General features: G+C 34.7%; 1 protein-coding gene across 1 annotated transcript in view; it reads left to right on the forward strand.

Moving 5' to 3' along the window:
- Positions 1-14,571, forward strand: part of LOC143228403 (uncharacterized) — a 143,896-nt gene that overhangs the window by 101,026 nt on the left and 28,299 nt on the right. Inside the window, 3 exon segments of the mRNA XM_076459669.1 lie at positions 2,305-2,501; positions 4,443-4,592; positions 6,872-7,944. Coding sequence (XP_076315784.1) covers positions 2,305-2,501; positions 4,443-4,592; positions 6,872-7,944 — 1,420 coding nt within the window.

The raw sequence follows: 14,571 nt of genomic DNA on the forward strand, positions 1-14,571 counted from the left end.
AATAAAAACGTGAGGTTTTATTACTGCATGTTAGAAGCATGCTAAACTATGAAGTTCTTATCAAATAAACTTATCAAAGATTTCAAAGAGAAATAGTGATATAGAAAGTGATGTTAGAGCAATGGTCTTAAGGCATTTCTTTCCATTCCACCTTTGACACGGTATTAATTGATTGAGGTCAGAAGTTGTTTCTTTAAAATTTGGAATAAAAGCAACTTTGTGACATGATTTTCTTAATTAAGAATTTTGTATTATCTTGAAGGAACTAACTTTGTAAATTGAGCTTTCATAAAATTCGGGACAGCTTTAATCCATAAATTTATTCTCATTTATTTTATAAAATCTAATGTGAAACAAGATCTACAATTGGAATGCTGGTTTGAAATTACACGTTGTTATCATTACAGCAGCATGTTTTTGTTTTGAGTGTTATTTAGCATAATAATGGATGTTTTTCTATTAGAATGAGTATATTAAATGTATTAATTTAAAAGTGTATAGAGTCATGACTTTTCACTGTTACTTTTCAAATGGATACCTCTATTTTGTATATAAAACATCCCTGTACATATTTTATATATGTGCATAGTATTGAACCACAAACAAACTTAAAAAACAAATCCATTATAGATTGAGATACTTTAGAATATCAATTAAAAGCTACTAATTAAGTGTAAAGTATGAATTACAAAATAAAAAAAACATAATACAAATCACTGAAATAACTCCTATCTAAATAATGATATAATCTAACAGAGTTTACTTCATGAAATAACTGAAGCCTTAAAACAATTATTTTAGAGCCCATTATGACTGTTACATTTCAAGAAAACAACTCATTTGAAGATTGCATGAAACATTCCTCCTCTTTTGTCCTCAGTATTTTTTTTACAATTGAAAAAAAACAAACCTTCGACTGCATCAAGTGATGGAATAGCTGTATTTAATGAAATGGAATCTGATTATAAACCTGTGCCTGAAAATATGTTACTGTGAATAGATTTACAAGAGATTTTAGTATAAAACACTAACTACTTGAACACTTTTATGTCCAGTACTTTTTCCCCATTTTGCAGACATTTGAAATAATCGCCATTATTTCCTGTCTTGACTAGGAGATTCTATACTGGATTTTGCTGTGTGCTCTTCTCTTTGTGGTCATTTTTTATTCAAACTTATTTTTCAAAATACCTGAAAGCCATGAGAGCTCAAAGCTAGGATGGAAATGTGCCAAAAGATTATAATTGTCAATGTTGAACACTTGTTAAACCTAGTTTCTATGTTTTGAATTGATACTTCAATCAGGGTTTTGCACTTATTTATTCTCCAAATTATTCAATTTGGCTAACAATGCAAAATGCATATTTTTTCTTTCTATGTTCATTGGCCTTAAAATTTTGGCCATCAGTGTACATAGGCAAATTTGCATAACTTTAAAACGTGCTACTAACTTGATAGCCTTGAAGAAATTAGCTGCAGTTATCTGTGGAGTTAACTCATTTTGTGATGAAAATACATTTGGAAACAGATGGACTATTATTTTATTTCAGAGCCCGTTAAGGAGTTACTGTACACTGGATAATCTAAGATTTGCTGGAAAATAAGTGATATGGAGAGCAGCACTGAATGAGAATAGTGAATATAGAGGTGGGGTACCATATTAATATATTATGTTGAGGGAGCATTGATATTTTATTAGATTATCTGTTTGTTCAGTAGTTTAAACACAAAGCTACACTGTTCAAAAAATTAACTGTAAGCAAATGAATAGTGTAGCTTTGTGTTTTAACCTACAAACGCACAATCAATCTAATAAAGTATCAATACTCCCTCAACATTGTATACTCAATACGTACATACCTCTGTTTACAAGATTAACTATTCTCATTGAGTGTTGCCTTCTGTATGCAAACGTTTTCTTTACACATGCCACAAGCCTTGCTTTCTCCCCTTGTTGGAATAATACATTTCAACATATTTCTCATGCTAATCATCATGTATCATCTATTAACCAATAGTAGCATACTATGCTCACCTGACCTATGTGACTCCCTCTACACTATTCTACCAAATATTCACTTTTTGTTTGGCAGTATTCAAGTTCAGACATGCTTTTTGATTTATGTATTCATACATGTTAGACTTTGTTTTCCTCTCAAAGTGGTTTATTTTAAATTCCTGTTGATTTGTTCAACCAACAAATGTTTCTAATCTATCAGTTAATTCAAGCTCCTTTATATCTGCAGTCGAGTTTTGAGGAACTTTTCTATGCAATGTATTTTGGAGTTAACCTTACCACTTCAGGGTTACACCAGCAACTAATGTTTTTTTATGGGACTCAAGTGTGGACATCCTGATGATGGATTTACCTGCTGTTGTGTTCTGGAAGGTTGCATGTATCAGGGTACAACCTTTCTCTTTAGATGTTACCTTGGCTTCTACTGCAATTACTGAGCCTTCATTGACTGATGAGGTTTTCTTCACCTTCTTCCACCTTTTGAGTTTGCCAGTCATTCCCATTTTCAATGTGGGGACTCCCCAAGGCCTAATTTGATCTTATGTTAGTGTTCTTTATTTCTGACACTTACTTCTTTTTCACCCTATCTTCATTTATTACAGGCACTATTTTCCCACCATTTGTTTTCTACTGATATTTGGATTATTACTGTTCTGTTAATCTCATATTTATTTGGGGAGATTCTTGTCATGGCCCTGTGGCCTTCTAATCAGCTCACTTGTTCTTACAATTGGTTGGGATATACCAGAAGGGGGTGGGTGGACCCCTAATCTAATGTTTTTTTCCATTTAACCTTCTCTTATATCTTTCTTCCTTACATCAGTTCTCAGAGAATCACTACAGCTATTGTGAGGAATTTTTCCCAGTACCCTTCACTTTTTCTTATCTACTTTAGCCTGTATTTTTTTCTCAAATTTGGTTCTGCATATATGGTTTCTTTGTTGTTGGTGCCTTTTCAGTAGGGAACCATTTTTGACCTGGGTCATTTTTCCTATCATACATTTCAGGCCTTTACATCTTTCTCCTTTTTGGGGGCTTCACATCATTGATCCAGTCCCTGAGAATATTGCTATGTGGGTGATATCCTGCTAGCAGTCTACCATTATAACTTTTTTAGTCCATTTGTCTCAGCCAAGATCTCACATATCTTCTATTCTATTCCCTTCTTTCTGCCAACTTTGGGCCCATCATAGCCAGGTGATTAAGGTACTCAACTTGTAATCTAAGGGTCACAGGTTTGAATCACCATCACACCAAACATGCTCACCCTTTCAGCTGTAGGGGCATTATAACGTGGTGGTCAATCTCACTATTCTTTGGTAAAAGAGTAGCCCAAGAGTTGGAGGTGGGTGGTGATGACTAGATGCCCTTCCTCTAGTCTTACACTGCTAAATTAGGGAAGGCTAGCACAGGTAGTCCTCAAGTAGCTTTGCTAAAAAATTCAAACAAAACCAATCATTATACATAACTAGACCATCTTTGCCAACTTTACCTTTTCCACTTCTTCTATTCCATCTCTTCTTACTTTGTTTCCCTGTTGTAGGGACTTATTGGGTTAGATTCCATTAATTTTTACTGTATTTCTTCTTCTTGTGTACATTGTATTTGTTGAGTTATCCTTTTTTGCCTGGATATCTTCTGTGGCTTTAATTTCTTCCTGATTACCTGAACTGACATTATATGATATCTGTCTTCATTATCTTTTAGGTTTTCTTCTTTCTTGACATTGCCATTTATTCCATACCTCATTTGGATTGGTTTACCCCTAAACTTTTCATTCCTAGTTCTTGGCCTTTATTTTTCCCATTTTTTTCTCCACCAGAAATCTCCTTCATGAACCTTATTGTCAGTTACCCATCTCTTTTACTGTTATTGTTCTCATTTTATCTTGACAGCCAATTTGTGTTTCTTCTCTTTGTCTTTCTCCTCACTTTTCTTCCTATTTCTTTTGTTGGCTATAGTCGATGTGTTAGACACGTTTCTACACACCACTCTTGCTTGTCTTTAATAGTTATTCTACATTCTAATTATCATACTTATGTCTCCTCATTCTTTGGTCTTTCCTTCAATTTAATGTTGGTCCTTTTGGCATTGTGGGGGCCTTCATTTGCCAAATTCTTGGTCCAGGACTGACATTTCTTTTCTTAGATGATTGAGTTCTCTTGGCCCACTTTCATATGGTTTTCTTTTCTTGTTCCTACCTTCTTTTACTGGAGGCTACTTAGCTATGGGGAGAGGAGAACTTAACCCGAGATCTAAGTACTTTTTTATACCTACTAAATATTTGCTACTTCTAGGAGTTTTCTTCAACTCTTTTTTTATCTGAGTTTAGCCCTTTTCTATTCGTCTGCAAACAATAACATTTTTGGTCACCTTGTTTGTCACTTCTTATTTTTTTCCGTGTGAGAAGTTCTTTTGCTTTTAGGAATTGTCATGGTGACTGAACCATCTCTATACTACTTTTGGTTTTCTCTTACTGCTTCTCAAACCAGATCTCTCTCCTCTTCTTCACCAATGCTTCCTCCTGTGATTAAGGATTGTCTCTGGACAAAGGCAGAACTTCTGACATTTGGATGTGGGATAAGTTTTCACTCCACGTCAAGGATTCCTGTTCTTACTTATCAATCACTTTATTGTATTCCATTTATTCAACTCCATGGTTGCTTCATAGATCAATAATGTGAGAGGCACAATTTCTGAGACCTTTCCTCATGAGCATCAAACATACATTTCTGGGCTTATTCACATCAGGTTTGACTTATTGTCTGTCATTTGTCGAAAGTTTAAAACTATGCTTATCATTCACTTCCTACCTGTATTCCTCCATCATATTTTCCCTCTGTCTTGCTTCACTTTCATATATCCCTTTTTTCTTAAAGAATATTTTCTGTACATATTCCAGTGTGGGACTTGCCCATTCCGTTGTTGTTGCACTATGTTTATTTGTCATTGAAAGTGGTGGGTCTTTCATCATTGACCAACACACCATTCTTTTATACTTGGTCATACTGTGTAACACATTTCTCACTTTTCTTCTTTTTTAATCAAACTGTTCATTCACTCTCTGCCTTGTTTATGGCCTTTCTTCTTTCATGGTTCCAGTGTATTTCCTTCCCTGTACATTCTATCTGTTTTGCTTTTTTTTTCTCTGACCCCTCACCTGACTTTCATGCCTAAATGAGACCTAAATAGGATTTGCACACTCCCTCACATGCCCTGTTTGAGCTCTAGGTGTTTTTGCTTTTGTTGCATCTTTCTCTCCAGTCTTACTTCATCTTTATCATCTGCTATTATCAGTTTCATTTTCTTTCTTTAGATGCTTCTCACACCTTTTCCATTATACATATATACTTCTCTCCTCAGATTGATTTCTTCATATTATTCACCACTTTTCTCATTCACTTGCATCCCGCCTCCACTGAGTGTGAAACATTTCCTCCATATGTGAGTTACTCTCCATACATGCATCTCTCATTATTCACACCATCTGCACTTTTGTCTGCTGATGGATTTCAGCTTCCACTGGTTGCCATTCATCAGTGCCTCTGCCATCTTTGAGAATAATACACACAACTTCCTTAACAGGAGTCCTTTTTGATTAAATAGGATCCCACAAACTACCTAGTGTTGCCTTGTAGGTGTTCTTAACCAAATTTTGCATTGAGCCAACATACAGAAAACACTCATACCATCTGCTCTTGATCTACCAGTACCCATTGCAAGATGGGATATTCTATAAGACCATTTGAGATATTACCCTGGTACACATATTTACTCAGTTGTCTGATCCAAACCAAACCTATTCCATGGACTGTCATGGAAGAAGCCAGCACCAGGGAAATATTCTGCTCTCTTCTTTTGTTTGTGCTTTCTTTTTTTTTTGAAATATCTTTATGGCAGGAAATTTGATGAGAATCTGGGTACTTTATTTGGTCTTCCTAACTCAAATTTTCTTCCCCTTCATCAGTGGATCATGGAAGACTTTTGCCACTTACCAATTCGTAAGTGCTAGAATAGTGGACCAAGGAAACTCCTTACTGGTTTAGCTTGGCACAATACAATGGGAAGCGATGTGGCATTGGCACTCAGAGTAATGTGAGCCACAGTACTAAACTGTAACTCACACCATTTGTGCCCTCCTCCTGCAATCAGTCTCTTTAGTTGAGAACAGGTGAGCACATAACGACATCAAACGTGATCCTCATCTAATGCGTCTTTCTTCTGCAGCTTGTGTCTCTTCAGTAACTGATGTACTTTCCTCCTCAAGCCAGCATCTGTATAGTGGAGTAAAGGCAAGCACACATATTGTGTAACTAATGGGTTCATCAACTGCTTGTGTGAAAGTGCTCAGATGGTCATGTTATCATTTCATCCATTCTGGTGATATGGAGTTCACTTGCCTCTTTCCTCCACATTCTGGGCAGAAAGTATTCCGTGGTCAAGACAAAATGTGGTCTACCATGGGTGTGCCTTTACCATCAGGTGTCATGCTCAGTGAGCTTTTCTTTATCTGCCTTCTAAATGGAGCTTATCTAGGTACACTGGCTCCTCCACCAATTTATGGTGGGATTCTAGCTAATCTGTGTGTAGAGTGAGCTATCATCTTAAAAGTTAACAACTTCTTAATCTGAAAATGTATTTCCAATACATATTCATTTCCTCACACATTCCAAACCATTCTTCCTACTTCCAGTGCACATTTTTGTCTTGTCTTGTTAAAAATTGAAGTTATCACAAGTGCAAGTATATGTAGGAAGATACCTGATCAGTATGTGGAGGAAGTGTCTATTGAAAATACATTTTCATGTTAACATTTGTGTCAGTATTGTCATCATGTAACACTTGTGTGTTAATATTGTGTTTTAGTAAATTTACTAGCACATTTTTATTTGTTTGTTATTCTTTTGTTATTTAGTAGAGATCCTGACTTGACAGATGCTAATCAAAATAATGGTAGTTCTTCAGCCAGTGGAGGTTCTTTATCTAGCAGTGTAGGTACCAGCATCCTTACTTCCAGTGCCACAGCAGTCACTACTGTTAATAGCTCTTGTTCCAGTTCCCTCTATTCTAGCCTTACATCATTGCCTTCGGCACATCATGACTTCAGCCTGGATGACCTCGGCCTTGACCTTTTTCCATCACCAAGCTGGAAACTGACTACAGAAAACAGTAGGGAAGGGCTTCCTACAAACAGCACTGTATCCAATCTTTCCCCAGCCACTAGTGCCAGTGGTGGAAGTAACAGTAGGATGACTTTGGGCTCAATTCAGCAGGTCCAGTTGTCTAACAGTGCCTTCACAACTGAAATGTCACCCGTATCAAGATCTCCAACCCCTCAGTTGACCTCTTCAGGAAGCACTGGTGTTGGTCGAGCAGCTACACTTAGTTCATTCTCATTTAGTTCTCTTCAGTGCCCACCTTCAAATGGAAGAGCAACTCCTGTGACAATGGGACTGAAAAAAATGGAAAATGAAACTTGTGTCATATCAGATGTTAATTCTGGTAATAGAAATATCTCTCTGATAGGTTTATCAGATCATAAAATGTCACTTGGAACCAATCCAAAGCTTAGGAACTTATTGACTCAGAGCACTGAGAGAACAGACTCTTCTTCTGGAAATTCTCCATTTTCAAAAATATTCAATGTTTCTCAGAGTAATCTAGCTACAAGTCCTGAAAATGGATTAGAAATGAGAGAAATGTCTGTTGCAACCGGTGATGACAATTCCAATGGTTCATCAAGAAATGTAATATTACGGGAACTTCTAAACCAAGATGAAGATGCTATGTCAGAACTTTCTGGTAAATCTCGCTTTCCTAGTGGAAGTGGTAAAAGTGGAATGTCTTTAGATATGGACAGTTTCAGAAGCGATACAAATATAGAAGCCTCTAAGAGGCCTGTCAACAATAACAATATGCTTAGAAAGGTGAGCTGTCTTGATTAAGCATTATAGTCATTTTAATTCTTAAATTAAGGCTCAGTTTCATATATCAAATGTGTCAGTATGATTATTGTGATTGCGGGTATAAACTTTCTTAAAGCAATTGCCTTAGGTTTATTGCCTGAGGATAAAGTGAAAGATAAACCAAATCTATTTACTATTTTGGAAGAATTACTTAATCAGTTAAAAAAAAGAACATTAACCCCTTCAAACCCTAAAAGATTTTTTTGTGAAAATATCAAGTTTTATATTATTACAAGTCTGAGTGAGAAGTGATTTTTATATTATGATTAAAAATGTATTCTTTTTCCTAAAAATCTCAGATATTACTTTTGTAATTTTTAAAAATTTCTAAGTACATTTTAGATGTTTGTTCTCCATAAAATTTTATATTTTTTCAGTTATTTTCTTTATCCTAACTGTGCAGGGTCAATTTGACCAACCTCATAACCACCAGAAAAAGCAGGAAATAAACACTAATTATGCTTTTTTCATTCTAGAATGACTACAAATTACAATGCAAAAACACGAATGTTTAGTCTGAATAGCTTAAGTCTCATAACATTATATCTGTTTATATTATTTTTATTATATTGACCTTCCAGTCATGCCTGGTTAAAATTATAGAAGTTGCATTGATGAAGCAGTGCACGTGCACCCGTCTATTTACAACAACCTTTGTACTTGTTTGCTGCTTATCACAGGTTGCTAATCCTGTTTAATTTTGGCACATAGAGGATGTGAAACAAAATGCAGTTTTTTAGGTTTTTTTATATACATTTGAAATAACCAAAACATCATAAATAACTATACTGAAACCACAGAATTCCACTATAATTTATTAAGCTTAATAACTAAGCTGTATTTAGGTTTTAAAAAGTATGTCATTTTATCAAACCTAAAGATACAACATACTTGCATGAAACCTTGACTTGAAAGAATAAAGTGACTTTTCTAGAACTTCTAAATGGCTGAGAAAGCCACTAGGGGCACATTCCAAGCATTTGATTGGTTATTCATATGTCATATATTGAAGTTAGTGTATATAAGGGACCATTTATAAAAATGGAAAGAGGTGAAAGAGGCCACTGTGTTTGATTCACTACATAAGCCATATCTCGGCAGATGAAACAGATATGGGGCTCTTATTATGTATTTGATCCACGAACCATTAAGAAAGGGTTAAGAAGCAGTTTTACACCATTGATTTATAATTGTATACTAATATTTATGAGCTGTATGACTCTTGAAGTAAACTTTTTATAGCCACGTCAATTTACCATTAAACTGATTAATGACTGATATGAAATATTCTTTCTAAAGTTCTTGTAGAAAAATGTTATTGGTCATCTTAAGTATATTCCTTGACAGGTAGTGTCTGATAGGTATTATTTGTTAACATTCTGCACAGCTTACTAGACAAGAATATTCTACAATTTTATCAGTAAAGATTTACTTTAGTAGAGAAAAGTTTGTGTTATTAGGTTTTTTGGGAAAATGGGTGCTATGAAAACCTTTTATGTACACAAACACACATATGCACACAACTTAAAAAATTATATCTTTTGGAGAAGTAATGGGCAATGAATTTGAATAACTGATGTAGTTGGTTACCTAAGAGGATCGTTTGTAAAATAATAATAAATCAGACTTACAGTTAACTTGATTTACATCACAAAAGTAATTTATTTATTTTCTCCACAGCGAGAAATACTGTTTTTATATTGTTTCTTATTTTGTCTTTCAAACACTTTTCATTTGGCTGCCATTGGCTCGAAATCTGATGGAGAACTAATGTGCACAGGCATCTTTTTAATTTTTTTATTTAGGCCTTTTTAAGGATTTTATGGGGTCAAAGGCCAAACAACCCTAAAATGTATATTGTGGGTTCCTGTGCAGTAATGTTTACAGTAATTAAGATAAAAGTTGGCAGTAATATGAAATTTTATGAGCCCAACACATTGACTATAAAGAGTTATATTTGCTCATTTCAAGTCCTCTTTTTATGGCAGGTCAGAGTTCAGAAAAATGCATAATTGGGGGAGGGGAGGGGGTTGATCAGTTACTCACACAATTTCTTTACCAGTTTAACATTAACAGATTAAAATGTTTTAGTGAATACAGAGTGGTCATAATGCTACAAAAATGTAATTAACAATTACAGTATTATAACATATTCTGACCAATTTACATGGGATTTGGTACATATAAAGATACTTTTTTACCCGAAGAATTTTTATCTTTAGCTCAATTTTTCAGTGAGTAAAGCAAAATTTGGTGTTTTCATGAACTTTTCATGTGTATGTCAACCAACTTCATGGGATTGGGTACAAATATGCCTTACTGCAGGTCCCAAGCAGTAATATATACATTTTTATTGGCAATGTTGGGATGGTGTTGTACAGACTCATTGTTCTTTTCCACGAATGTTCACCTCTTTAACTGAAATTAGTTTTCTGATTATTACTGTTTTGATTATTCCAGTTATACAAGTATCTAAATTATAACCCTTATGATTTTGTATTATTTTTTGAACATTTAAGGTTGTTAAGCTAACCTATTAGTATCACCACTCACAAATATAATAAGAAAGCTCCAATGATTACAGTTTTTGGCTGTTCGTGCTATCAAAGTTTCATGTGAAGGTAATTAACAAATGAACTTGGTAATTAATTGATTTACAAATTTCACTAATTTCCATGTTTTATTTGGTATAGGAGTCACACCCAATGAAAAATAAAGATTTACTAAATTATAGAAGGTCTGCCCATTTAACATATGCAGTTTTTTATTTCACTATAGTTAATTGCATGTGCTCAGTACTAGTTTTATGTAACTACAGTATGGCATCCAAAGGCCAATTAGTCACCCAACCCATTTTTTTGTGATATAGTTTTTTTTAATGCATATTATTGTTCATCAAAATGTCTGTGAAAAAATATAGGTTGGTATGGAGTTCTCATCCTTGGTCAAATTGAGAAAATTCAAGATGGTCACAACCAAATCAGAAAACTTCATTTAAATCTGTATCTTCACAACTAGATGAGCTATAAACATGAATCAACTGTTGTTTTATGATTTTGCTTGTGAAAAAGCCATTTATGATGCTGTATGTAGACATATGCAAAATCAAGCATGGCATCCAAAATGCCCTTAGAATGAATTTTTGTCATATAAAAATATTAAATCAAATAACTCTAGATTAGAATGATATGTGTCTATCAATTTATATGACAATCAACTCATTGTATAAAATTACTCTCTTTATTACTTGAAGGCTTATTTAATCACATTCATTCACTTTATCTGACAAAGATTGGACCTTTTTCATTGTGACAGATGTTTCCAGTCTGTCATGATCAGAATGATGTGCATGAGAACTTGTACAGATGTTTTTTATGTGCAGTTTGGCATGAACAATGAATGAGCTTCAGAAGTTCTAGTGGAATGAGTGGAGTATCATCTTGTATGGAATTGTATTCAGTGCATTGGATCAAGAGGTTCTGGACCATCCAAAATCTGTAGGATCTAAGGTACGTAAAAGTTTGTCCAGAGCATGGAACCAAAGAGCTACTTGAAGATGAGCTCTGTTTACATTATTTCGGAATGTCTCACGAGTAAGAGGCAAGGAACAGAGCTTTGGAGCACAGGCTTTAATCCTTCTGACTTTTGACAGCCACATCCTTTTTTTTCCTTTTTTTTTTTTGTGAGCCTCAGACATAGACTGACACTGAGAATGACTGTAACATGACAAAGTGAAACAAATAATTTGCTTTTAAACATCAGAGAAGTTTGCATTAGTGCCCAGAAGGTCAAGTGAACAATTATAAGATTTTAGAATTCTTACAACCATCAACTTGCCAACTCTAAAGTATGATGCCAAAAGTATTACAGTCTATTAAGCTTTGTGCAGCCAACAAATCTGGGATAACATTGCTGTGCTTCGATAGAGTTACATTCACATCAAGAACACCTCATCCTTGGATTGGAGAAACCATCAATACCTCACATGATATATTTTTCTGATAATGGAAGTGCAGCAAAAGTATTTATATGTCAGTGTCATTAACAATTACAAGAACAATGCCAGTCTCCACTCGTATCACATGCTGAATGTTAATGGTACCAGTCTCCTCCTGAGTTGTTGTCGTAGCTTTCAATTAATCTCAAGTAATACAAGACATATCATGCATATTATACATGCTGTGCTGCAAATAGAATTGGAATCATATCTTTTTCAGTTGCCAAATGCAATGGCCAAATCACTTTCTTGTACTCTAAGGGTGTACTTGGGTATTATAAAGACTGGTTTGATGAGACAATCTATCCAGTGCTTTGCTGTTTTACTTTGAAAAGCAATATCTTTTAATGCTTTCAGGAGATTAGCAATGCTTTCCAGATGTATTCCAAACAAGGGCAAAAAAAACAACAACAAACAACTCTTCTACCAGTATCATTAGTGCTCTGACATTACTATGGATATCTCTTGTGATTCAACGCTTTTGGCCACACCACTAAATACTGAATTCAGTATTTCTTTAATTTCGAACTCATCCATAAAGGCTCCAATAGAATTACAGTAACTCGTTAACAAGTGCATTCTATCTAGTCTTTTTTTGGTAAATTTTCCTAAATTTAGTCTGGTTTTCCCACTGGACATACAGAGCTAATTGTTATAACTGCTATTCAGCTATGATTACAATGTAATCCTGCTCTGCCTCTGTTGATAGTTGTTGCACTTTCATCATGTTTAACAGCATTGTGAAAGGGTCTGCGGTGTCATATCTATCAATAGGAGGAGTACAGTTTTGGTCTTGGGTCTTAATATGTCCTTCATATTGTAACCATTTTTGCAGTATGAAGTTACAACATAGTCAGCTTTTGTTGATGAGCATATCATGGAAAAAAAATCAAAAGTCAGTGTCTTCAGCTTATTTGCATGACACTGCTTGGTGGATTTCTACCTCTGATATGACTGTTGGACTAGCTATTCTTGGCATTCTTGGATTATTTGGGCCATATCAGTTTTGAGTTGGGCATTTTCTTATTTCTTTAGTCTCTTAATAGTCTTTTGTGCTTTAGACTCATCAGTATCTGATGGGCATATGATAATCATTGCCAGAGAATGTGTTAACTTCTTGCCATTCATGAACAATATGTCACTATCAAAATTATCAGAAATGATTTGAACTAGACCATGCTTTTCATCTGATGTACCTTACTGAGAGAGATCACTTGACACTGCTACATCAGTGTCTTCTTGAATCAAAGCACTTCATTATTGTCTTGTGTAACATTGTAATCAAACAGATGATTCAGCAATTCCTTTGAATCTTCCATTAACACTAATTCCAATCTGCAGATTTGTTTCTTCTCTTTTGGCAACACTCATTACAATATTTCCAATAAACAATGCTGGCAAAGAGTTGAAGAATTTTTGAGATATTTTAGACAACAATTTCTGTAATATTGTTGAAACAGATTCAGTATTCATATTCAGTTCTGTGTAGGTGTTGTAGCAAGATCTGTCAAAAGGGATTACTTTACACTTAAATGCCACATGCTTGGATACTTTTCTAATGCTAAAAGAGAGGTTATCTAGATCATCATCTTTGAAAGTTTGGAGCATCTTTGCAGTGTTTGTTTAGAAGGTGAATACATTTACAAGACTTGCAAATGATAACACAAGAAATTATCCCTGAATTGTCTCCTTAGTTTGCCAGATAGATGAATCCTTTCAAGTTTGGCACCTTAATGTACTCTTCAAAACATGCCAAGTTTCACACATGATTTTAAGTTTTACACATTGCTTTAATGGCATTTTCTAGTGCTGAATGATTGTCTTCATAAGATGAGGTTTCTATTTCTTGAGGCAATAAACAGCTGTTGAGAAGAACTGGTTCATGCAGCCTTTGTGATACTGGGCTTCCATGGCATAAAGATCACTCAGAGTGCCTTGTACTCACTTTCACTTCATCTGTCCAGTTTTCAGCTCCTTCATCACATTTCTCAAACAGATGAATCTTGCTCTGAAACAACTGAGTGGCTTAAATAGGCAGATTTTCATCTTTCTGAGTGTTCCCTTTCTCTCTACAGCCTGCATAGCTCTCCATAACAGAGGCACTGTTGTTTTAGTTGAACACCATACCTGTTTGGTAGAAGACCCCCACTTCCTTATCAGGTTTACCTGATAAATTAGTATTTGATGTTTATTTACATACATAGTTCTTGTGATAATGAGTTTTCAATGTATTCTGAAGCCCTGACCATAGAGCAACACCATATGCTTTACTTGATTAACTGATGTCTGTTACTGTGCTTAGTTTGTTATTAATAGAGCATAGAAGTTTGTCACCACATTCACCCTCATATCTTTATTTAAACATACATGGTTTGTCCATTTTCATCAGTAATCAGAACAGACTAGTTAGTTTTCATGCATTGTAGTTCAATTTATCACTTAATTGAGTCTACAATATATTTAATATAATGCTGTAGCCATCAACTTTAGTGTGATAATTTCTCTGAAATAAATACAGTTTGAATTTAGATTAAATCTTGTCTAACTGTGAAGACAATTGCAGTCATTTTGTTGACCATTGGAAGTCTGTG

Source organism: Tachypleus tridentatus, chromosome 10 (genome assembly GCF_004210375.1).
Source record: "Tachypleus tridentatus isolate NWPU-2018 chromosome 10, ASM421037v1, whole genome shotgun sequence".
In the NCBI taxonomy this organism is placed as follows: Eukaryota; Metazoa; Arthropoda; class Merostomata; order Xiphosura; family Limulidae; genus Tachypleus; species Tachypleus tridentatus.